A 24,813-nucleotide genomic window follows, 5' to 3' on the forward strand; every position below is an offset into this window, starting at 1 on the left:
TTTATAAAACAACCTTAATTTTAGACCGCGAAGAAATGGCGCGTGGCAATTATTTTTGCTTTCTTCAACAAGATGTGTTTAAGTAAATGAGATTCATCTCCAGAATTGAAGCGGAGAAAGAACCTGATTAACAAGATCAGCGCCTATAATCACGTGTAATCACTGTGGGCAAACAGCCCTCGACGCGGGGCCGGAAAACGCCGCTGCTGGTGGGTTCTGCTTGCCGGCAGACTTCAGCAGATGGGCTGCTAATGTAATTAGGAATCGTTGTGTTAAATGAGCCATTATTTAAATTATCTGCTAATTTTCCTATCTATTAACCTGCTGAAAAAGAGACAGTGATATCTGAGAAATCTCTGGTTGCTAGTCACTAACTAGATGTGTAGCCCCTTTAAGGCGACGTTTTACTTTCCTGCAGTGATTAGCAAACGGCTTTCTGTAAGGTCATTGTCCCATGCATTAGCACAAGATGAAGGAGCCACAGACAGTGGGAGACACGCACGGTCTGTGCGTAGGTTGCAGCTGGTGGTAGGGAGTCAGGTGGTTCTTGGTCTTGGAAGGCTCTTAGCTTTCCTGACCACACTTGCTTTTGTTCCCTTCAGGGTCTCTGAGTCTAAGGAAGTTTGGTCTTCGGGGCACATAAGGCAAGGTTTGCATGAGTCAGCCTTCTCTTGTTCCTCCAGGCCCTGAGGCACTGGTAGGGGCGAGGCAGGGAGGCAGGGAGGCGCTGCAGGGAGCATCTGGGCCCAGCGCTGCCCGGACCTCTGGGAGGCGGCACAGCGCACTATCCAGCTGTCCAGGTGAGGACCCCGCGGGTGGTGCTCTCAGGCCATCAGATGCTGTGTGTTTTGGGTGGAGGGTGCTCCCCAGAGGGTTCGCTCTCTGGCACTTCAGGCCTGACCTGCATGCTTGGAGGGTCTTGCTCCTACAGCTAGAGAATGTACTGGAAGCTTCAGTAAGTACCAGGGCCCATGGGTGGACACCATGAACCTCCGCTGTTGTCTTAATTCTTTAAAAAATTGTTTTAATGTTTATTTTAGAGAGAGAGAGACCAAGCATGAGCAGGGGAGGGGCAGAGAATCTGAAGTGGCTCCAGGCTTTGAGCTGTCAGCACAGAGCCCGACACGGGGCTCAGGTGCCCCTATCATCTTGATTCTAACGTTGGCTGTTGTGGGATATTTAAGAGGTAAATGTGTGGTTATTTTGTAGAGCAGCGGGGACATGAAGCGAGCCCTCCCTAGCCATTTCTAGAAAACCTAAATACTTTGCACACTCATCTCAGGATTTTGACTTCTCCATTTCCCTCCAGCTTCTTGGCAGGTGCACCTTCTCTCAGGTGCGTTCTTCCCTCTACAGGTCAGCTGATTAGCAGATGCCTGAGGTAGTCATTATGGGGACCATCCAAAAGAGACAGGAAAATCTGTTTCACCTTCAGGCAACTTACAAGCTCATTGACAGAAAAGATAGTTGGAGAAAAGCAAGGCCAATAAAGACACAGACAGCCAGGGGCACCTGTCTGCATCATGCCAACACCAAATGAGGAAAATGAAACCCCACAGAACGTGCCACTTTAAAAACGAGTGAGCTTTGTCTTGGCAGGTCAGGACGTGAGGATAAAATCCTAATTGTCCCCAAGGACACTCCTAAGGGAATGTCCTGAAGCACTCATTAGATTCCAATTGCTCTTGAACCAGCCCTTGGCCAGAGGTCCCTTGGGATGTCCTGGAGTTAGGTGGTGGCTGCCAAGGACTGACTTCAGTCTTCCTACCTCCTGCAGAGAATCGCATGTGGAATCAGTACTAGCAGGTATCGCTTGCTCACTGAGAGTCTGCCCCAGGGAGCAGTGAGGCACAGGCAGGACATGGAGCCTGCCCAGACACAGGCTTGGGAGTGGGGAGGGGGGGGCGCTCCTTGACCCGGGGCTCTGTCACTGCTCAGCAAAGGGGAGAAAAGTACATTGACGTGAAGACACTGCCCATTCACATTCGAAAACTATCCACTTCCCACCCGCCATTGTGCAGAATGGTCATCCTTGCTTCAGGATTATTTTGTAGAATGGCATCGCAAGGGTTTAGCCAGGGCTGCTGGGCCTGGAGAATATAGTCAAGGAAGTACACGCCAAAGAGGAAAGCGTTTTCTTTAAGAGTGGTATGAGTCTCCTTCGTTTTCAGTCTCATCTTTTAGAGCAGATGGTCTAAGATCTTTTGCCTTCTTGATATTTTGTGTATTATTGGTAAGCGTGCAAGACAGACTTGTTTTATAAATGAATAAACAAGTTTCTTTTGCCCGGGATATGCAGCGACTTGTTCATGTATTTCACAACTTTGTTTATCGGTGCCTAGTATGCTCTGGGCGCTGTCCATGGTGCTGGACGTGAAGGGATGCGTCCCACCCAGGACCCGCTCTCCTGCAGGGCACCCTGGGCTGGGGTTGTCCTCTGGAGCCTGTTGGAATCCATCCAGGGCAGAAATGGGGCACCAGGGGCTGGGACACAGAATTCCTAGGAACGATGTGTAAGGCGTTTCCAGAAGCACAGAGGAAGGAAGTATCTGCAGGGGAGATGAGAAAGGAGGGCCGTGGTGGGAAAACCAGGAAGGTGATGTTTCTGGAGCTTCCGGGGTGGGGGTGGGGGTGGGGAACTGGTCAGTAGTGTCTGGTGCTGTTTACAGGCTTGTAATCGAGACAGAGCTTAGCTCACCGATGCCTGACTGGGCCAGGAGGCACAGGGCAGTAGCTCCAGGGAGTGTGTTTGGAGCGTTTGCTGTTTTTAAGGAGTGACAAAAAATTTGTCCTGTCAATTCCTGAAGTTCTGGACCTTTTTTAAAAAAAATGTTAATTTATATGCATCTTCAATGTCCCTTGACATGTTCTGGGGCTAGACCATCAGGGGTATGTGGACTTGATTCCAAGGAGGCAGGAAGTTATTTTGGACGTTCAGGAAGAAAGATGCCGCAGAAGGCAGTGTGAGTGTGTGGGGTAAGGCTAAGCAACCACTACCTTGAGCCTCGGAGGTTCAGCGTGTTGCCGTGCGGATGGGCCCAGAGGTATTCCTTTGTGGTTTGGACTCCTCCCAGAAGGGGAGGTGTGGGGGCAAGGCAGCACATGGTGTCTGCCTCCAGCATCGTCACACAGAAAAAGCGTTGGCTTGTTGCTGTCCAGAGACGTGACTTGAAACCCAGCTCTGGTGTTCACCCTGAGCGGCCGCCCCTCGCCTGACTTCGGTGGCCTCACTGATTGGGGCCGTCTCTTGGCTGCAGTCCTTTGCTCCAGGGACGACCGAGGCGGCCAGCTTTGCTGAGCCGTGACTCGAGCTGAATCTTCTTGCCAGCTGGTACCTACTGAGCTCGCTGGTAGAGAGAGGGCTGTACCATGCCCGGACGGTTAGGAGTTGTCTGTGTAAAAGAATGCAGTTTGTCTTCTGGTGCAACTTTCTTTGCTTTGCATCCCCACCACCGCAAAGCAGGCATTGTGTTCGTGGTAGAAGTAAGTGCGGGGGTTGTGAAAGCGCTCGGTTCTGGTAAGATGTGGGGGGATGTCTACCCAGAAAATCTCTTAGTCCCTGGGGCGACTGTGCCTCTGACCATGCTTGTTGTGCAACAGCACTTGGTGTGGATGTGGGGTGCCCCGGGCAGCTGGCCCTTCCGCTGGGTGGCTGGGTGTGTGGAGACTCAGAAATGCTCGTGAAGATGGCACACTTCCCTGACCGACCGTGAGTGTGGGCAGGAAGGAGGCTCGTGGTCAGGAATCTAGTTGTATTGTCTACGACTGACAGACGAAGGATTCCTCACTGTCGTGAATTTTTGTTTTATCTTTTGGGCGATCTGTCTTGCCACATACACTCAGCCACACTCTGTTTTTATTGATTTAAGTATTTATTTTGTGAGAGAGTGAGAGTGTGAGCATGGGAGGGGCAGAGAGAGAGGGAGAGAGAATCCAAGCAGGTTTCCCACTATCAGCGCACAGCCTGACATGGGGCTTGAACCCATGAACCATGCAATCATGACAAGAGCTGAAATCAAGAGTCGGATGCTTAACCGACTGAGCCGCCAGGCACCCCCCACTCTGGTTTTAAAGGTTTGGAATCCCCAGTTGGTCTCATGAAGGAGTCCTGGGGTCTTACCTTTCTCCTTTGCTTCTCGGCAACTTTAGAAGCTGATCTTGCCTCCAGGAATCATCTAAATCTGGATGGGGCCCCCGTGCGTGGCACGGAGGAGTGTATGTCAGCTGGGACCCATCGTCTGCTGCTGAGACCAAAGCCTCGGTGCTTGACAGGTGGCGTTTTAGGAGTTCGTTCCCAGGACGGGTAAAGGTCCCATCCTGCTGTTGGCCGCACATTGGCCATATGAGATGACTGTGACTTCCTAGAAGAAATCTCTGTCTGGTCTTGGTCCAGTTCCTGGCTGAGCTCCTCAAACCGGAGGAACTCCCCCAGGGATCGGACTGCCGCTCTTCAGAGCAAGCCCCTTTCCCCCCATGCCCAAGTGACATTACTGAGCTGGTTCTTGGAAAGGCCCCAGGATGGGAACCAACCTGGGAGGAGGTTTGGCACCCAGCTCGCCTCAGGAGGGCAGACGGGCTGGAGGGTGCACCGGTCACAGCGGCCGGCGAGTTCATCAGCCGTCCTGAGTGTGAGGCCTCCGTGAAAACATAAACTACAGGATCAGAATGGAAATGTGACGCGGGAAGCCACAGCATTGCCAATACATATGAGGAAATATTAAATGGTGAACCAAAACCTAGAACCTTGGGAAAATAAATAACTATTATAAAGTGATAGTCTTTTTTTTAATGTTTATTTTTTGAGAGAGAGACTGAACACAAGTGGGGGAGGGGCAAAGATGAAGGAGACCCAGAGTCCAGAGCAGGCTCCAGGCTCTGAGCTGTCACCAGAGCTCCACAGAGGGCTCGAGCTCACAGACTGCGAGATCATGACCTGGGCCAGGGTTGGATGCTCAACCGACTGGGCCACCCAGGACCCCCAAAATGATAGTCTTAAACTTCAAAGTTGGCTCTCCAGTTCTGAACCTTGTCGTTTAACTTCTGTTTTTACATGCTTGATCGCTGCTTGCTTCCGGTTTGGATGACATTTGGCTATACTACAGTGGAATTGGCAAAGGGAATGGCTAAGAATTAAAGATTTAGAATGGCAGAAAGAACACCTGTTATATCTAAATCCTACCTGATACTGGAAATGAAAAGGGGAAAATAAAGATTGAAAGAAAGAAAGAAAAAAAAAAGAAAAATGTATCGAATTGAACCCATGTGGGATAGGCTCCTCTCTTAAAAGAACTGCATTTGAGGGGATTTTTTGGTTGTTTATTAATTTTTATTTTTAAAAAAGTTTGAATGTTTATTTTTAAGAGTACGAGCACAAGTCGGGGAGGGGCAGAGGGAGAGGAAGAATCTGAGGCAGGCTCCAGGCTGTGAGCTGGCAGTACCAAACCTGATGCAGGACTTGAACTTGAGCCATGAGATCATGACCTGAGCTGGAATCAGACATTCGACCGACTGAGCCACCCAGGTGTTCCACGTTTATTATTTTTAAGAAAGGGAGCAAGGGACAGAGTATCGGAAGCCAACTTTGCTGTCAGCATGGAACCTGACGTGGGGCTTGAACTCTAGAACCATGAGATCATGACCTGAGCCAAAGTCAGACGCTTAACTGACTGAGATACCCAGGTTCCCTAATTGGAAAGGACTTTTTAAAAACCTGCTGCACAGAGATTCTCAAAATCCTGCCTTGAGGACCATGTTGTGTTGAGAGTCTGGGAGCAGAGAGCCCTGCCGTGTAGGAATGTCAGGCCCTCCCGGCTGACCTGTGCCCCAGCTCCCCTCCCCCCACCCCACCCCCACCCCCGCTGGACCTGCCTGGACCGCTGGATGCACAGGCGGTCTCTGCATCTGCAGCTCCTCCCCGGCCCAATCCAAGTGCAGGCAGACTTACCGAGCACATTGATGAGACATTCAGATCCAACCCACACGTGGTTCGGAAGCTCAGGGCTGTTGGGCATCACATACGTGGATGGGGAACCAGATGAGTTTTATTCAGACTGCAGGCTGTCTGAAATCTCCAGACCTCTCTGTAGGGGAGTGAGATCTTGCACCTTTTCCAGTGACTTTGTGGTCATAAATGCAGACAAATGGCAGAATTTGCTTCCTAAAGTTAGGGCAAATCGAGTGACTTTCATCAGCTCTTTATTCAGGACGTTTTAGAGTCACACGTTGGCCTCGGATCTGTCTGTCTCTGTTCCTGCAGGGTCCTGGCGAGGATCTCCAGTGCTGCGAAGGGCACCCTCTGAGGTCACAAAATTCTCCTTTGGGAAGACGCGGGCATTGCATTTGTTGCGCCCACAGGTCCAGGGCGGTTCGTTTCTCCCGGCCATTTCCACAGCCTCCTGCAGGGGAAGGCTGGGGCACTGGGGCACTTAGATCGGGGAGGGAAAGCCAGACTTGCAGTGAGCCTGGCTTCCCCTCCCCAGGAAGGGGGGCTCCATGGAGCCTGCGCACTGAGCATTCATGCGTCCCAACTGTACCTTCCTTATTTTTTCCCGAATCTATGTTGTCGTTGTACCAAGGGGAAAGTTGATGTCTTTGATTTTACCATTGAGAATCATTCAGCTGTTCATTCAGCACATATTGGAGTGTATGCTCTGTGCCTGGCCCCCTTCTGGGCACTGGGGACAGAGCAGTGGACAAAACAGCGCAAATCCCTGCCCTGAGCTCACATGCTAGTGGGGGTGGGGGGGGGACGGGTAGCTCCTAGAGCTGGGGAGGTAGGCAGATGCGTTAAAATAATGTGTTTGGAGTAAGACAGTGTGAGTTTAGACCCGGCCCAGCTCCCCACCCCTGCGTGACCAGGCAGGTGGGCCCCTTTGCACCTGCTTGCCCGGTCTGTGAAGTCAGGGGGTCGATGCTGCCCTCAGACAGCCCTTGTGAGGCTTCACCATGTTCATGTATATGCAACACTGTAAGGAGTCCCCGGCACATATTAGGTGCCGAGTCCTTAGCACATAGTAGGTGCTGTTAGATGCCTGCCTGATGAGCGTCATGGGAGCCGGGGGAGGAAGGAAAGGGGGTGCCTGGTGGGGGCACAGGGTTGCCGTTCAGAACGGTGCGTTGAGGAGTGCCCATTGAATAAAGGCGTAGAGGACGCGAGTGGATGTGTGGTGCCCAGTCCCCTCTGGGTTCTCCCACTGGGCAGAGGAGAGGCACCAGCAGCGAGACTGAAGGGGGCAGGAGGAAGTGGGGGGAAAACTGGGAGTGGTGAGTCGTGGGATCCAGAACAAAGACTGTTTTCCCAGAAGCACAGAGCGGCTGACTGAGAGAAATTCTGCTGGGGGAGGGGGTCACGTGAGAGAAGCGTGGGAAACACTGGATTTGACAAAACAGGGTTTGACCAGAGCAGCTGTGTAAGTGTTGAGAGAATTCTGGGTGAAAACTTACCCACCTGGGTTTCTTCATCTCCAGCCTTTTTTAGCAGTTTTTTTTTTAAATGTTTATTTATTTTTGAGAGAGAGAGCATGAGGGAGCAAGGGAGGGTCAGAGAGAGAGGGAGACAGAATCCAAAGCAGGCTTCAGGCTCTGAGCTGGCAGCACAGAGCCCGACATGAAGCTCGAACTCACAAACTGTGAGATCGCCCTGAGCTGAAGTTGGATGCTCAGTGGACTGAGCCACCCAGGCTCCCCTTTACCTATAGCTTTTTAGACTTGATTTTCAACCTTTGGGGTTCTATCTGCATATTCTGTGTTTACTTCTGGAAGATTTCCTCATGCCGCATACAGTGGGCTGTACTACAGTCTGGGCTCTGGACCCAGGAGGGATGCTGAGCACACCCTACTCAGGGACATCACTGCTTGGGGACGGTGAGGGGACGATGCGAATACACTGGGGCAGCTCAGTGTCGCCGGTCACGTCAAAGCCACAGTGAGATACTGTTCCACACCCACTAGAAAGACCGCTCTGGAGAAGATCCATGATGCCAAGTTTGAGGAGGGTATGGAGCAAATGGACAAGACAGACAGTTGATCTATTATGTGCGGGAGTGTAACTTGCTGTATCTCCTGTGGAGAGATGTTTGGAATTTAAAGCACACACACACACACACACACACACACACACACACACGTTAAAAATAGACTTCTTCTATGACCCAACAAGTTGGACTCCTGGGTGTTTACCCAACAGACACCCACAGAGTGACTCCTGTGAGAACGTGCGGGCAGCCTCCTCCACGACAGGCTGAAATGAGAAGCGACCCCAGTGCCCACTGAGCAGGACAGACATGTAGCGCCATGTCCTGATCCTGTCACAGCAGGAGAGAAGCTCAAAACGTGGTGACCAGATGAAGCCACATGCCACCCACCTGTGGGGCAAAAGAAAAACACTCCCATGTTTACATTTATATACTGTCCAGAACCAGTGAAACCCAGCCCGGGAACAAAATAGAGGTTACCTCTGAGGAACAGGAGAGATTGACCGGAAAGGGGCCACAGAGTGATAGAAATTTATGTTATCTTCGTTTGGGTGCACCGTGTGTCAGAGCCCACCAGTGGGAAATCTAAGATCCTGCATCGTTATTGAATGCAGAGTCTAAGTCATTAAAACGAAAGAGGTGATGCCTGTGACAGGCGTCCCCGGGTGCTGCATGGCAGAGATGAGGGGACGCCAGCTGCCTGAGGGGGGAGGGGGGAGGCTGTGGAGGCATCTCCTGGGCACACACCCCCCCATCTGGATTTCCAGCCTGAGATCGGAAAGGGGGGGGGGCGCGCCTCACCAGGTGACCGAGCTGGGAGTTGGCTGACAGCCCAGGACGGGAAAAGGCTCTGCCCCGTAGCAGGTTCCAATGGTTTTAAAAAGGAAGACTCTGTTTTTCACTCAATTTTACCTTTTTTTAAGGCCCATTGTGTATCCAGAGCAACACTGCCCGCCCCCCACGATTAGCTTCTTAATGGACTGTGTTCAGATTTCAACTTCATAACAACTTTTAAAGCAAATTTCTCATTGATCCACGTTTTTTGCAAGTGTAATACCTTGTTCTGGTTGCTTAGTTTTGGAAAGAATTATTCAAGAGCGTTGCCTTATTCCAGTAGCCTGATAGTGTCTGTTTTTTCCCCCTTCAAATTAAAAGCTGCAGATTCTCGTGGATACCGGAAGCAGCAACTTTGCCGTGGCAGGTGCCCCGCATTCTTACATAGACTCGTACTTTGACACGGAGAGGTGAGTGATGGGCGCGTGGCCGGGCATGGCAGGGTTTCAGGGCGCCGCGTGAATTCTGAGCGGTCAGTGGCACAGGAGAAGCCAAAAGGCTGTGTCGTTTTAAGGGGGAGTCTGTGAATGCACATATTCGTGTGCATGTGTAGACATTTGTATATGGTTGTGTGTATACTTGTGTGTATGTTTATATGATTGTGCATATATTTGTGTACGTGTGTATATGGTTATGTGTATATGGGTAGAAACTGTGTACGTGTATACACTTGTATGTCTATTTGTGTGTATGTGTAGATATATTGATGTGTGTATATTGTATTTGTGTGTGTGTATGTGTATATGGTTGTGTATATATATATTTGTATATATGTGTAGATATCTATGTTTGTATATGGTTTTGTATGTACCTGTCTTTGTATGTGGTTGTGTGTATTTGTGTGTATGTATATATTTGTGCATATGTGTAGATACCAGCGTATGGTTGTGTATATATTTGTGTGTATATGAATATGGTTGAGTGTCTGTTTGTGTGTGTTTATGTAGATATCTGGATTTGTATATGGTTGTGTGTGTGTGTATGTAGATATCTGTGTGTATGACTTTATGGGTCTGTAAATATTTCTGTATGTGTAGATACCGGCATGTGTGGGTGGTTGTATATATATGTGTATGTGTATATGGTTTGTATATATCTATGTGTATATGGTTATGCAAATATGTGTAACTATCTGCATATATTTATGTGTATGTAAATACTTGTGTATGTGTAGATATCTGCATACATGTGTGGTTGTGTACATATATATGTGTGTATATGGCTGTGTGTATATTCGTGTATATGGCTGTATATATCTCTGGGTACATAAATGTGTAGATATCTATGTGTACATGGCTGTGTATATCTGTATTTATATATTTGTGTATATGTATAGCTATATATATATATATGGTTGTGTATTTGTCTACGATTGTCATTGTGTATGTGTAGGTAGCTGTGTATACATACATATATGTATAAGTATGTGGTTGTGTGCATATTTATATGTGATGGTTGTATGTATATATGCATATATTTGTGTATATGAATAGATACTGCATATGTGTATATGGTTGTGTATATATGTGTCTGATTATGTATTATTGTGCATATGTACATATCTGTATGTGTATATGATTATGTGTGTGTTTATGTGTATGCATATATTTTTGTGTTCTGTGTAGGTACCTGCATACGTTTGTATGGTTGTGTATGTATTTGTATATGTGTATGGTTGTATGTGTGTGTGTGGACATCTGTGTGTATGTAAATATTTGCATGTGTGTATATGGTTGTGGGTCATTGTGTGTGTAGACATCTGTGTGTATGTAGATACCTGCATGTGTGTCTATGTGTTGATCTCGCTGTGTGTGTATGGCTGTGTGTTTTCCGGTGAGTCGTGGACTTGTCTGGGCATGCGTGTTCGCACGGGTATGAACTCCTTCCAGGGGAGTCCAAAGGAGGATTCTCCCACAGCTGTGGTGCCTTCTCCTGGCCTTGACTCGGTAAAAGTCTGAGTCCGCTGGCCTTCTGGTAGTCACCCCTGGTCTGCAGAGAGCACCCCCTCTTCCGGCGGTCCCCGAGCCCTCTAGTCCTCACGTGGGGTGGGCTGGAGCAGGGAGAGGAGCGTCCGGCGGGAGCATGAGGCTGTTCTGGGCCGCAACTGGCCTCCTGGGACAGCCACCTTTGCTGCCCTGGAGTTGAGTGGTGGTCAGGGTCTGGCTCACTGGAACCATTTCTGTGACTTGCTTAGAAAGGAGCACAAAGCACTGAGTCCGAGGACAGGGCTGCAGGCCTGCCATGGTGAGGTGGGCACCGAGAATGGGGTGGAGCCCCCACTGGGCTCCCGGGAGGGCCACCAGGGCCTCATGCAGGGTTGGGCTCCAGTGGAGCTCGTGGGGTCAGAGTCCCTGTCTCCCGGGTGCCGTCGCTGTCCTAATGCCTTGCACAGTTTGATTTCACATCTTTTGGTGGCCCTAAAATTTAAACTGAAGCAGAGAAAACAAGTAAGTGGACACGTGGTTTGCTCTTCAACTTGTGAGCTGTTTCCAGACCCTGAGCTACCACGTTCAGCTCCCTGCCCACCTTCCTCATCCACAGTCTCCACTCAAAGTTGGGGGAAAATAACAATTGGGAAACTTCCGAAAACTGTGGGCATCAGTGGGCAGGCAGGAGGCCTTGCCCCACAGGGAAGAAGTGCCCGTCTGTCTTCTCCCGAGGCCACATGTTGGTGGCACAAGAGACGTGGTCTCCTGTGCGCACAGCTGGAAAGCGGTGGTGGCAGGGCTAGGCAGGCCTGTGGGGCCGCCAGACCCCCGGTGGCCCCTGTTTCGGAGAGCCTGTGGCTCAGTGCACCACCTCGTGCTGAGGACCTGCCATCACTGAAATTCCAGGACGAACTTCCCAGCCAGTGACTGTTTATTATGGAAGAGGACTTGTCTGTGCCCCAAAGCTTTAGCTGTGGCCACAGATGTGCAGCAGGGGGAGGAGTGTGTGCGTGTGTGCGCGTGCACGAGGCTGGGGGCTACACCTGCCCTTCCCATTCTGATGGACCGTCCATCGACATCCTCTGCCCCCAGCTGCTCACTCGGGACTGCTTCGTCATGGAGCATGACTTGGAGCTGGTCCAGACCTTGATGTTATTCACGTAGCACAGGAGGGCCAGGAGGCCAAGAGACCTGTCCAAGTTCAAGCTTCTAGGTCAGTAGTTCCTGAACCATTAGCCCCGGCACCCCCTTTTTCTAGCAAGTACTTGGTAATGCCCTGAATAAAATGGAAAGGCAATATCACTTACCTTCGTGCCTAAGTCTAGATGCCTCGGTACCATACCCATCTTCTAGATGGGAAGAGGTCATGTGGACAGAGTTGGTCAGTACCTTAGTCTGTGCACACTCTAGACTGGCTACAGTTGGAGGGCAGGGAGGTCGGGGCATGCAAGGCTGTGTCATCCAGGACCTTGCGGCAGCCAGTGCAAATCCCTAGAAGGGAGTTTAAGTGGACTCAGACCCCCATAGTGGCTTGGGTTGGTGACGTGATTTTCCAAACAGGCAAAGAATCTTGGTAAAGTTGCCCCTCCACCAAAAGTATCACCTTCCCCGAGTGGAGTTGCATTTCTGGAAAATGAAATGGGTATTGAAAGCACATAAAAAAATGTTATCTGGGTGGCAAAGCATTCTTAGCCCTCCGTCTTCTCCACTGTCGGGCAGGAGTCCCTCCCTGTACCTAGTGGCCCCACACCTACCCTAAGCTGAGAACACGCACACGCAGGACACTGCCTATGCTGAGAACAGGCCTGCGCAGAACACTCGTATTCAAGGCTCAGCTGTTCCTTCAGTGACTTCCCTCCCCTGGGGTACTTCTGGTTTTCGTCCCAGATCTGCAGACACAGGAGACAGTAGGAAAAAGTCCAGCCTGATAAAGCCAAAGTGCCAGAGATGTGTGTCATCACATTAGATTCCAGTGTGCAATTTATTTTAATGTTTGTTTATTTTGAGAAAGAGCAAGAGCGAACAGGGGAGAGGCAGAGAGAGAGGGGGGAGAGAACCCCCAGCAGTGTCTGCACAGAGACCATCTCAGGGCTCGAATCCACAAACTGTGAGATCATGACCGGAGCCAAAAGCAAAAGTCAGATGCTCAACCCCCGGAGCCACCCAGGCGCCCCTCGAGTGTGCAGATTTAACCCTGTGGTTCAGTGTTTCCTTCCCAGGGGGTAAAGGGTAGTTCTTGGGCAGGTGCCCACAGCCAGGGATCAATAAAGGCCAAAGAGCCCTTTGCAAGCCAGTCACCCTGTGCCACGCAGATGCGGTTACTGAAACCAGTCAGCGTTATGGGTTCCGTGCACAGGGCCATCTGATGTGTGCACAGGGTTTAACCGGCCTGCTGCACGCTTTCTCATTTACCGTTCGCTTTGTTCACGGTTTGGACGGTGGTTCTGTGTCATGCTCCAGGTGGACGCTCTTTCTAGCCTCCCCACTGACCCTGCTGGCCAGGTTTGTGGTCAGGGACAGACGTTCCTGTTTTCTCCTATTTACATGTTGAGCCTGGTTCAGTGTGAAACGTGTGGTGAGGCCGTCTGCAGCTCTGGCGATGGCCAAGCCTTCCCTCCTGCTAACTAACACAAGATTGCTGGGGGCTCCCAACCAGCTTGGTGGGTACTCAGCGGTCTCCTGGACCCACCACGCTGGGCGAGTAGAGATAACAGAGCCTACCAGTGGGCGGGAGCCACCCCAGGCTCTGTCGCCCAGACCTTAGCCTACCCCCGTGGTTCACAGGTGATGCTGAAATGTACTAAGTACCCAGAAGACATCACCCACATTTAGGGCCTCTGGCCTTCCTTTTAAGAGGACGGTTCTGTGAAGCACCACATTTCTGTGTTTGGGGCCCGTTCTGCCCAGTCTGGGATCCCTACTAACAATGGGTGTCGGTGGGTTAAGCGCTTGCTCAGATTTACATTAACTTTCTCTTCTCTCCCTTCTTCTGTTCCCCACCCTCCTTTTTCTCCCACGCTTCCATTTGACACATTTAATATTGGAAGGATAGCATTTTTTGTGTAAATTATGTATTATTAATTTCTTGGTTGCTTTGAGCTGACTTTACAGTTGGCCACGGTACGCTTTCCGCCATTGTATTTGATGGAAGCCAAGAGAACGTTCTCCCTTCCCTTCTTAGTTTCTGACAAAGGGCTCTTTTCTGAGATGTAGCTGCCCGCTCTGTGATGTTTCTGTGTTTGCTTGCCCGTCTGATCTCCCTTAGTTATAATAAGGTTCCTGGTTGGGTTCGTCCGACTCTGATTCACGTCCCCCAGCCTTTGGATATTCAGGCTTACCGCTTCCTGAAACATTTCCCAGTAATTGGAGCTTTGGCTTGGGGTTCTTTGACAAGAGCTCTTTGATTTATGGAATGAGCCGTCAGACTACCATTAATCATTTGTGTAGCTTTTTCCCATCAGAGGCCCTCTTTCATGGTGGCGAATGTTCGATGAATTTCTACATGGCAAAAAGAAGATTGTGTATTTCTTTAGATGTACTTCTGTTTTAGCCGGTAAAATAGCCTCCAGCCAGTTGGCTTGATTAAAGAGCCAACATACTCGTTCCCCTGACCTTCTACTAATCTCTTTGGGAAATTAAACATATTTCCATTACAATGTCTCCTCGTCCCACAGTCCGTGTGGGATGCAGCCCACAGGGTAGTTGTCACAAGGCAGCAGGTGATCCTTTGGTTGTGGGTAGAATTAGGATGTTAGGGGGCTTCTGGTGACCATCTTGAGGGGGCTGAGCTGGCCCCTGAGGCCCCTGAGAAGTGCCTCATCTCTCCTTGTGATGATGCAGACATTTTTCCTGATGATTGAGATCATTTCTCAAGCCCACTCATTGTTTACCTGTCCCAGACAGGACTGTCGGAGCCTCCGTTGAGGGTGTTGGCCTCCGTTGAGGGTGTTGACGAGTCTCCAGGATGGACAGGCTAGCTGAGCAGCCCCAGGGCCATCAGTGGCCCCTGTCCACTCTGGTCCGGTCATTTCCAGACCCTTAGCAGTGAAGGGGAGGGAGTCTCTGGTCACTTGGGCCAGTCTAGCAACCCCAAAGGTAGGTTCCAAACCCCCAGATATGTAGAAGAGAGCCCCCGACTACATTATTTTGGAGGCTCCACGTTCCCGGGGCGCGGTGGCGTAAGAGAACCGAGCAGACCCCAGGACTGCCCCTCCACCTTCTCTTTCTGTGTCCCCTGAAAACCGACAGTGGGTGTCTTTCAAAATAACACAATGCTCTGTGGCTCTTTTCTCCTCTGTTGATGGATTTCCCTTTTCACTCCTGTGTTCCCTCAACACGCCTCTCAGAGGCAGAACGCCTCCTGAACTCGGTTCAAAGTTGATGTCCATTGCTGTGAGCAGACTTACCTTGATGGATGGCCATTTCTGAGCACCCGGAATGGACGCCACAGAGGAGCCAATGTGGGGTTCTCTCTCCATGTAGTTCATTCATGTGCAGAGCCATTGAGAGCCAAAGCATTTTAGTGCCAATAAGGATGTTAGAGTGTGAAGATGGCAGAACACGTTGTGTGTGTGTGTGTGTGTGTGTGTGTGTGTGTGTGTGTGTGTGTGTGTTTAATTTAGTCCTGGAAACTATATGTCGGTAACCCTCCGAGTTGCTTAGAATTCATCACTGAGGTTTTTGCTCTTTGAGGTTCATTTCAGCGAGCTCAGAGAGCACGAACTTACTTTTTTCTCGCATTATCCACAACCGTGCTTTCTACAAGGGTGACTGCTAGTGAAGTGTGGCTGTTGAAAATACAGGATGTTAGATGACCTCAGTTTACCTCTTCAGTCACTCCGTAATCGTATTTTACCGCTCAGTAGCCCCCTGTGGCTACCATATCGGATGGCACCTGTTAGTAGTGTTTCCATGACTGCGGCCGGTCGTGTAGGATAGCGCTGCTCCTGACCACCTTGGCCAAGCCGTTCGACGGACTGACCCCTTTCCGTGGGGGAATGGTTGGACTTCCAAATGAGACAGCTTTGAGTATTCAGTAAGAGTAACTCTGTAGGAGCATTTTCAGGGGAAAAAATTCTTACATTTTCTCATAGTAGTTCGTAGATTGAATAAAGATAGCAAGTGATTAGATAATTATAATAGCAGCTATTTTTGTTGCGTGCCTGCGGTGTCCCAGGGATTTTGTTCTAAATGCTCTCCGGTATTAACTCTTGCTCCTCAAACTTAAACTGCTGCACGAGGTGTGGGGCCGTATTGTCTCCCTTTTCCAGCTAGAGGCAGCAGAGGCACAGAGAGGGTAAGTCACCTGGCCCGTGTCACACAGCTAATAAGCAGTTGAACTAGTGGTTGGACCCAGTCAGTGTGACAACTGCCTCTTGGCTCTGCAGGTGGCACTGAAATATCGGGAATGCTTCCCCCATGAGGGGAGAAGCAAGCTGGTCAGGACAGCGTAGAAAACACACCGAATACGTGTGCGAGGCTGGCCCAGGCTCCTGAGAGATTAGCAGATTCTAAGGAGCATTCTGTACTCTGGGCACAGTAGAAAGAAATCAGCTTCTCAAAAGAAAGTTGTGGTCCTTTGAACTGCTTTGGGGAGATAACTAATCATTTATTAAGGTAGCCTTAAGTTTTTAAAAATTTTTTATTATTTTTTATTTATTTTGATTATTTCTTTTCATTTATTTTGAGAGAGAGAGCGTGAGCAGCAGAAGGGCAGCAAGAGGGAGAAAGAGAGAGAATCCCAAGCAGGCTCTGCGCGGACAGTGCAGAGAGCCCTACTTGGAGCCCGAACTCACAAACTCATGAGATCGTGATCTGAGCCGAAGTCTGATGCTTAACCAACTGAGCCCCCCAGGCGCCCGAGAGAATGAACCTTTTAGATCAGGAGTCGACAAACCAGACCCGCAGGCTCCACCTAACCTGCTGTGTTTATGTTCCTAACACGTCATTAGAACCGAGCAGCGCACATTGCTTGTGTGCCAGCCGTGGCCTGCGTCCCCATTCGATTTGCAGGGCTGGGGGGTAGCAGACCCTGCCACCCACAAAAGGTAAAACACTGACCTTCTAGCCCTTTACAGAAAAGGTGTGCTGGCCCTGGACCAGATCCTATTCTCTGAACGTTTCAAAATAGCCTCTTCTGTTAGCTGTGGTGTGCTGGTGACCTCGAGGGAGGACCGGCGTTGTCGGCGGGGACTGAGTAATTCAGTGGTGTCCCTGCGACTGGCTGTCAAGGTGCCCCTCCTGCACAGCAGGCCCGCCTCAGTCAGTGCCGGCAGGAAGCTGGGTGTGTCCGCACCCTCGGGTCCCCAACTGCCCTCCACCTGTGACTTCTGAGGGCCCCTAGCGCTCTGTGTGCCTGGACCCCTCCGTCCTCGCTCTTCTGTGTCCGCCCTTGTCTGGAGACATGTGCACACGAGGTGGCCACATCACACTGCTGCCCCTTTAAGGTTCTACCACCTTAAGATGGTAAATAGTAAAATTAAGCGTTCTTTGTATTTTGTCTCCCATTATGAAGTTAACATAAATTTCTCCAAAATTTTGTTGCCATTTAAAAAAAATACTTATTTTGGGAGAGAGAGTGCATGCAGGGGAAGGGCAGAGAGTGAGGGAGACCCAGAATCCCAAGCTGTCAGCACAGAGCCCGACATGGGGCTTGAACCCATGAACTGTGAGATCATGACCTGAGCTGAAGTCGGACGCTTGACCAACTGAACCACCCAGGCACCCCATTTCTGCCTTTTTTAAAAATTTACTTTGAGAGGGAGTACGTGCCCATGCATGCAAATAGGGGAGAGGCACAGAGAGAGAAAGAGAGACAGAGAGAGAATCCCAAGCAGGCCCCACACTGTTGCAGAGCCTGAAGCAGGGCTCGAACCTACAGACTGCAGGATCATGATGAGCAGAAATCAGGAGTCGGACGTTTCACTGACTGAGCTATTACCTAGGTGCCCATATCTGCCAGACATGTTAAAAATAACTATTTTTTTCTGACTGTAGATGTTCAGTATGCAGCAATTGTAGATGGGCCTTAAAAACAAGGGGCATCTCCCTCACAAGCCACCTGGAGGGAGCCACTGACATTTTTCTTGTACCGTATTTCTGTGTCGTTGAAAATGACTTAGTAAATAGCATGTTTTGGTGCTACGTAATATTCCGTCATAGAGATGATTGCCTCTTTTTTACTGGGCGCATAGGTTGTTTCCAACTGTTTGCTGTTATAAATAAAACACAATGACTGTCTTTGTACCTGAATCTCGGCCTGCGTCACAGGGGTTCCCTTAGGATCAAATTCCCAGACGTGTGATTACTGAGTTAAAAACTGCCCAATATATTTAAACCTTATGAGACTTATGACCAAAAGAGGTCATACCATCTGATTTAACTTCCTTCCCGACCTCAGGCAAGACCGCCCTGGTTCATCTGATCCTACAACAAAGACATAGTGTTCAGAGACTGGACCAGTGAAATAAAAACCGCAGGAAAACAGGAGCCCTTTCAAGTGACTCACTTGGTGATTGGACACTTCTCTTAGGAATTAGATCGTTTTCCTAGGGTGAGTGTGGTGTGAACGCTCAGGTATTTGCCTAGAGACATTCTTTGGGTCTTTTGCTATAATTCAGCAGAGTTTTTAAGCTCGGCTGGGTACAAGAATGACCTTACAGGTTTGGACAACCACAGGGCCTTGACACCTGCTCCAGAATGTCCTTCCTACGTGGCTCATTGGCTCATTGTCTTTATGCAAGTGTCTCACACCTAGGTGGTTGCATTGGAGACGCCTAGTGGGCGACCACCAAGTCACTGCCCCCCACTCCTGATTTGGGAAAGTCCTTAACATTCTTTATCACCACCTGGACTTTTATGTATTTGTTTGTTTACTGTCTGTCTCCCCCAGGGCGGGATTCTCATCTGCTCTGACCTTTATCAGAATCCCTTCCTGGGACTCTCCTGGGACTCTGAGTAGCTCTTTCCCACGGGGCCATATGCATGTAGGGCTGTAGATGATGTCGCAGTGATTGGGGTCACAGTGCGACACATATTTTGGGTTGAGTATCAAGAACTCCGGAGCCTAGAGAAGGAGCCTGTGACATCAGGAGAAAGGCATGGAGGTGGAGGGGATCACTTGGTGTTTTCACACTGATGGTGCGTATACATCTGAACCCCAGGCCACCACGGGTGGGAGCTCCTGGTCCCTCCCTGTGTCACAGAGCAGCCCTCGCGCAGTCCCTGTGAAGCCGGAGGGCCAGGCAGGTGCCCGGGCTCGATTGTGCCTTCAAAGGCTATCCGGTTAGGTTAAGCCCCTGACTTTCCGGCTTCACAGGGGTAGGTGTTTAAGTCGGGGGCTGTGGACCCCAGTACCTCCCCCATACGCGGGCTGGAAATGGTGCTACCCAAATGTTGGTGTCACCTCTTGTGGGAAATGTCACTTTGCCGGCAGGGAACACTGTTAATTCTTGAGAGTTGAATATAATAGCTTTGCTGTGCTTTGTGCAGCATCTTTGCCACGGTGATGTGTCACCTCGTGGGCATGCGGAGCCACAGACCGTACGACGCCATTTCTTTCCTTTGTCCAGGTCCAGTACGTACCGCTCCAAGGGCTTCGATGTCACGGTGAAGTACACGCAGGGGAGCTGGACCGGCTTCGTGGGGGAGGATGTGGTCACCATCCCTAAGGGCTTCAATAGCTCGTTCCTCGTCAACATTGCCACTATCTTCGAGTCCGAGAATTTCTTTCTGCCCGGCGTCAAATGGAGCGGGATCCTGGGGCTCGCGTATGCTGCGCTGGCCAAGGTAAGGCCAGTCTGTGGACCTGAGCGAGCCAGGTGGGACGAGTCTGGAACCGGGTTCGGACGGGCGGCAGGTGGGTCCGGGCTGTGGGGGACGGGCGGCCCGCGAGCATTGTGGACCGTGGTCACACGATCAGTTGCATGTCTGGGTGTCTTTAATGTGTAAGGTGAACGGTATAGTTCTTTGAACTTCCCTGCCGACATATACCCTTAGAGTTACTTCCTCTGATTTGTCTTATTTTTGCTTATTTTGCTTCTGTAGTTTAAAAATGGTAACAGAATCTGAATCACCTTCATTATGGTATTGGGCTTTTCATTGGGTAGGGTTAAAAGAAAACACGTTGGTTTAACTCCTACATTTGCACTGGACATGGAGCGTGTGAGAGGTCCTGACCTCGGCGGGGAAGCGCCCCCCACCCCTCCCGGAGCCTGAATGGGGCCTGAACGCATGTCCTGGGGACCGCTGGCCAGGGGCCCGGGAGGCGCCCAGGGGAAAGCGTGCTCTCATCAGCATCAGAACCTGCACAGAACGGGAAAGACAGAGTTGAACGTTCTCCAAACACTTGGACTCACGCTGGCCCGCAGGAAGGGACGGTGGCACGCAGGCGTGGAGAGGCGGGCTTGCTCGCAGGCTGGGGAATTTCCACCAGGAAGGGAGCCAGAGGCCAGCAGATTAGACCCCTGGGTGTGCCCAGGGCTCGGGCTGTGCACCCTTGAGCAAAGCAGGAGGTCCCCCCCTACACCCCAGTCTGCAGCAGGCCCCACACCTCGCCCTTGCCATTCTTCGGTGCTGGGCTTGGAGCCAGAGCGGAGTGCGAAACCCCCGCCCGCCCAGTGACCGCAGAGCCCCCCGTGGTCCGTGAGGGTCCAGGAGGGAAGGCCTGTTCCAGTACGTGGTGCAGGGGGGCAGGTGGAGAGCGAGCAGCAGGCAGGGGTGGGGGGCGGCTTCCCGATCCCTGTGGCTTCTCTAGGAGAGCAGGCCCGTGAGGCACCCAGGCTGAGAGCATCACGGGACGTAGGTTCCCTGGCGTCTCCCCACGAGGCTGACTTTGGGAGGCCCTGATCTCCTGCTTTATGGACGTGCAGAGTGAGGGTCAGAGAGGTTTGCCTCCTTGCCCAAAGCCTGGCTGCAAGACCCTGTGGGCTTCTAGAGCCCTTTTTTTTCTCAGTACTGTAGGGTGTGTTTAAGAAGAAATTTGCAGACTCTTAATAACATACATTAGTGTCTTTTTAAAGTTTATTTTTATTTATTTTGAGAGACAGCGAGCAAGCAGGCGCAGAGAAAGAGAGAGAGAGAGAGAGAGAGAGAGAGAGAGAGAGAATCCCAAGCAGGCTCTCAGCTGTCAGCACAGAGCTCCACACGGGGCTCGAGCCTACGAGCCACGAGATCACGACCTGAGCCGAAGTCAAGAGTCATGCACAAAACCGACTGATCCACCCACGTGCCCTAGTAACCTACGTTCCTAAATACGGTGTCACTGACAGCGTGACCAAGGGCAAACCATGCCACCTTTACCTGACTTTGACAGTGCAAGGTGTGAGCACGGTTTTATTGCGGATTACTTGGAGGAGGGTAGAATGAAGCCGAATTCCCCAGCATCGATAATATTGATAATAAACTTCCTTCAAAGTGGCGACTTCGGGGTCCCTTTGGGTGTCCGGGCTCCCCACGGGACCTTTCCGTGTGTGGAATTCTGAGATCACCATCAGTGGGTTCCCGTCCCAGGATGGAGGGAGGAGGCCCAGGACTGGTAGGACGGGGTGCGTGGCGGAGGCAGCGACCGCAGTGCAGTCTGGACACGTGTGTGGAAGAGGCGGACTGAGGGCTCAGCGGCAGCCCGATGCTTCCGAGCCGCCTCCAGGGTCTCTCATGCCGCAGACGCCTGGGTCCGCCTGGGTCCTGCTGATCCAGGTGCACTTGGTCCCTCCTGGCACCTGTAGGTTTCTAAACCTCAAGAGAGATCTGATGATCCAGTCCTCCTGAGAAGTGACTCGACAGAATAATAACACATCCCTTCCTGGGTACTGGGCACTCTTCCAAGCCCTTTGTGTGCCCTGACTCACGTCAGCGCTGCCGCACCTCTGGGAGGCTCTTAGTTTCCCATTTTCCAGATAAAGAAACAAAGGAACAAGTCACACCAGTTAGCAGGGGTGGAGCCGGAATTGAGCCCCAGGTGGTGTTTACTTGGCTGCCTCCCAGGTGCCCCGGGCACCTGGCCCGGGTCAGCACCATGCCCGGCCCAGCAGGAGGCCCCGAGGCCGAGTTTCTTGTGCAGGTCACATGTGGGGATTGTGCCGAATCCTGGAAGAGAGCCTACAGGAGCGGCCGGGGAGGCCGGAGACCACAGACTTAACCACAGGGAAAGATTTCTCTTCGCCAGTGAGCTCTCCTGCTCCCTCCAGAGTTTCTGTTTTACTTCTCACGGGCAGTAAGGGGTAGGCCTGATGGTGACCGTCTCGGTGAGAACGTGCCCATGGCATCACCTGGGCCCCAACGAGTAAGTTCCCGTCAAGGACCAGCAGCTCTGGGGGTGCCTGGGTGACGCAGTCGGCTCCGGTCACCATCTCAACGGTTTGGGAGTTCGCGCCGAGTCAGCCTCTGTGCCGACCGCCCGGAGCCTGCTTGAGGTTCTCCCTCTCGCTCTGCCCCTCCCCAGCTCATCTTCTCTCTCTCTCTCAAAATAAGTAAGTAAATAAATAAATAACGGCTCCACGTGATTGGTATCCCCCAGTTGTCCAAACCAAAATCTGCCTGAGGTCCCTGAGCTGCTCTCGCACGCTGCACCTCTTCCTCTGAGTCCTGGAGACGTGGGGGCGCCCGAGCGAGTGCCCACTCTACGGGAAGGGAGGTGCAGGCTGCTTGGGCGCCCTGAAATGTGGAGGCAGGGAACAGGGTGCTTTTAAAATGCTTTTTTTTTTTAATGTTTTTATTTATTTTTGAGAGAGAGAGAGAGACAGCGTGAGCAGGGGAGGCTCAGAGAGAGAGAGGGGGAGACACAGAATTCGAAGACAGGCTCCAGGCTCTGAGCTCGACGGGGGGCTCGAACCCACTAACCCTGAGATCATGACCTGAGTCGACGTCAGATGCTTAACCGACTGAGCCCCCCAGGTGCCCCGACAGGGAGCTTTTAAAGCCGAGGGTCCCGGACTCTTCGTTCCCTCCTCCTTTCCTGCGCGCCGGAGTAGAGTGGGTGCTGGGATCCGAGAGGTCTTGTGTGCCAGACGACCGTGGCGGAAAGGAGCGAGTGGCGTTTTCTGAAGCCATGGAGGCGGCTGCCAGAGGCCGTTCTCCCGTTCCTGGGGGATGGCCGAGACTGGACTCCAGCACCCATCCCGCTGACCCACTTCCAGGACCCACCCTTCCTCCCAGAACAGTTGCGATGACAGATGTGATGGCGTCGTGGTGGCTCCAGAAATACCATCCTCTTTGTGTGTGTCATTCCCGAGCAGGGGCCACACAACCCACCGTATCGATCCAGTTTTAGAAACACTATCTCACTTGGACGACGGAGCGGCTCCGGCAGGAACCTCCCCGCCCGGCGGGAAGTTCTGTCGCAGGCTTCCGAGTCACTGCAGCTTGTTTGTTTTGCTGTGAAACCACCTAGGGAGGCGGCTTGTACATCATGCGTCTGCTTCGGGTCCCTTGTCTGTGCGGCGAGTCACGGGGTTGTCGCCCCTGTTTCTCCTCCGACAGCCGTCAAGTTCCCTGGAGACGTTCTTCGACTCCCTGGTGGCCCAAGCGAGGATCCCCAACATCTTCTCGATGCAGATGTGCGGGGCAGGCCTGCCCATCACTGGACCTGGTACCAACGGAGGTAGTCTTGTGGGTATCTCTCAGTCTTCAAGAGGGGAAAAAAATCACACGTTAGTCGGGCAGTTTCTTCTGTTTCACTAACACCCTGATGGGAACGGTAGACACGGAAGGATATAGAAAGTACTGTGGAATTTTGATAACCTTTGTTCTAGAACCTTTAAAAAATGGATACGATTAGGGATTATTTTTATCTTTCCTAATTATCTTGCCACCCAAAAGATGATGATTGTCATTGCTTCTCCCAAATCCGTGAAAGCTTCTTAAAAATTTTTTTCTTTGAAGGGTAACTGTTTTGGGCGGGCTGGGGAGGGGAGGGGCAGGTGATGAACAGTAGGGGTGTGGTGAGGGGGCTTTGCCCTGCCTCGGGGAAGCAGAGGGAAACGCTGGTGATTTCATCAGTTTGGAGGGGAGACAGGCACACCTGTGTGTCCTTTGTCTCAGCGTGCACACCCTTGTGCGCGCACACACACACACACACACAGCAGAGGCTTTCTACGAGATCCAAGCCATCAGCACTGGGGATATGCTGTAGCCTGGGCGTCCCCTCAATGAGCCCTGCACCCCCACGTCTAAAGCAGGAGGCGACAGGGACAGTGCACAAGAAGGGGACCTCAGGGCGCGTGCCGACAACCCTTTGTCACCCAACTGTGAGCAGCAAGCCTAGTTGCTTTCCTTTGCTAACCGTTCGCCTATTCTTGATACCGTATTTACCCCCTTTCCTGGACAGAGGACAGCCTAGCATGCGTGGGGCGAAGCTACATACTTTGCCAGCCTGACGCTGTGGGTAGGGGAGGCTCTTCTGTTCCACGTTGCGTGCAGATGTGCAAGACAGTAAGTCCTGTGTCCCAGGAACTAAATCACCGTCGCTCGATGCGGTTCACTGTTTTACTTCATTTGTTTGGAGGAAGGAAGTCTCGATTCCCTAAGCCTAAATTGTATGTACTTCCCTTACATAAGGGAAACCGCCAGACCATCGCGATGAGACATGGGCGTAATGTTGTTTGACCTTCGGGTATGTGGCCCCCGAACGTCCTCCGTTTAACCCTCGGGCATGTATGTTTCATAACATCACAATGACGTGAAGGTCCTGACTCCAGCGAGGATCCGCCTGTAGACCGCACGCTTTCTTTGTGTATTGTGTTCGTCTGCCTACGCGTTTTTTCTTATACTCGTGAATATTTTTCTTCTCAGGTCCTGGGTGGAATTGAACCAAGTCTGTACAAAGGAGACATCTGGTATACCCCTATTAAGGAGGAGTGGTATTATCAGATAGAAATTCTGAAACTGGAAATTGGAGGCCAGAGCCTTAATCTGGACTGCAGAGAGGTATTTGCACTGTGATCTCTGTGTCTCCCCTTGTGTGGCTGGGTCACGTAAATACGCCTGCTGGGCCCTGAATAGAAAAGCAGAGGGGCCGTTCCAATTACGAGATAAGTCAAAGGTTCATTACATTAAAAGTTACAGGGTTTGTGTGATAATGA

The 24,813-nt window shown here is 51.3% G+C and overlaps 1 protein-coding gene across 1 annotated transcript in view; it reads left to right on the plus strand.

The window, feature by feature from the left end:
• The window catches only part of BACE2 (beta-secretase 2), a 97,743-nt gene that overhangs the window by 41,002 nt on the left and 31,928 nt on the right, over positions 1-24,813 (plus strand). The window contains exons 6-9 of the mRNA XM_029940622.1: positions 9,129-9,217; positions 19,306-19,522; positions 23,213-23,341; positions 24,524-24,658. Of these exons, the coding sequence (XP_029796482.1) occupies positions 9,129-9,217; positions 19,306-19,522; positions 23,213-23,341; positions 24,524-24,658 (570 nt within the window). The remainder of the gene's footprint in view (positions 1-9,128; positions 9,218-19,305; positions 19,523-23,212; positions 23,342-24,523; positions 24,659-24,813) is intronic.

Source organism: Suricata suricatta, chromosome 5, assembly GCF_006229205.1.
Source record: "Suricata suricatta isolate VVHF042 chromosome 5, meerkat_22Aug2017_6uvM2_HiC, whole genome shotgun sequence".
Taxonomy (NCBI): domain Eukaryota; kingdom Metazoa; phylum Chordata; class Mammalia; order Carnivora; family Herpestidae; genus Suricata; species Suricata suricatta.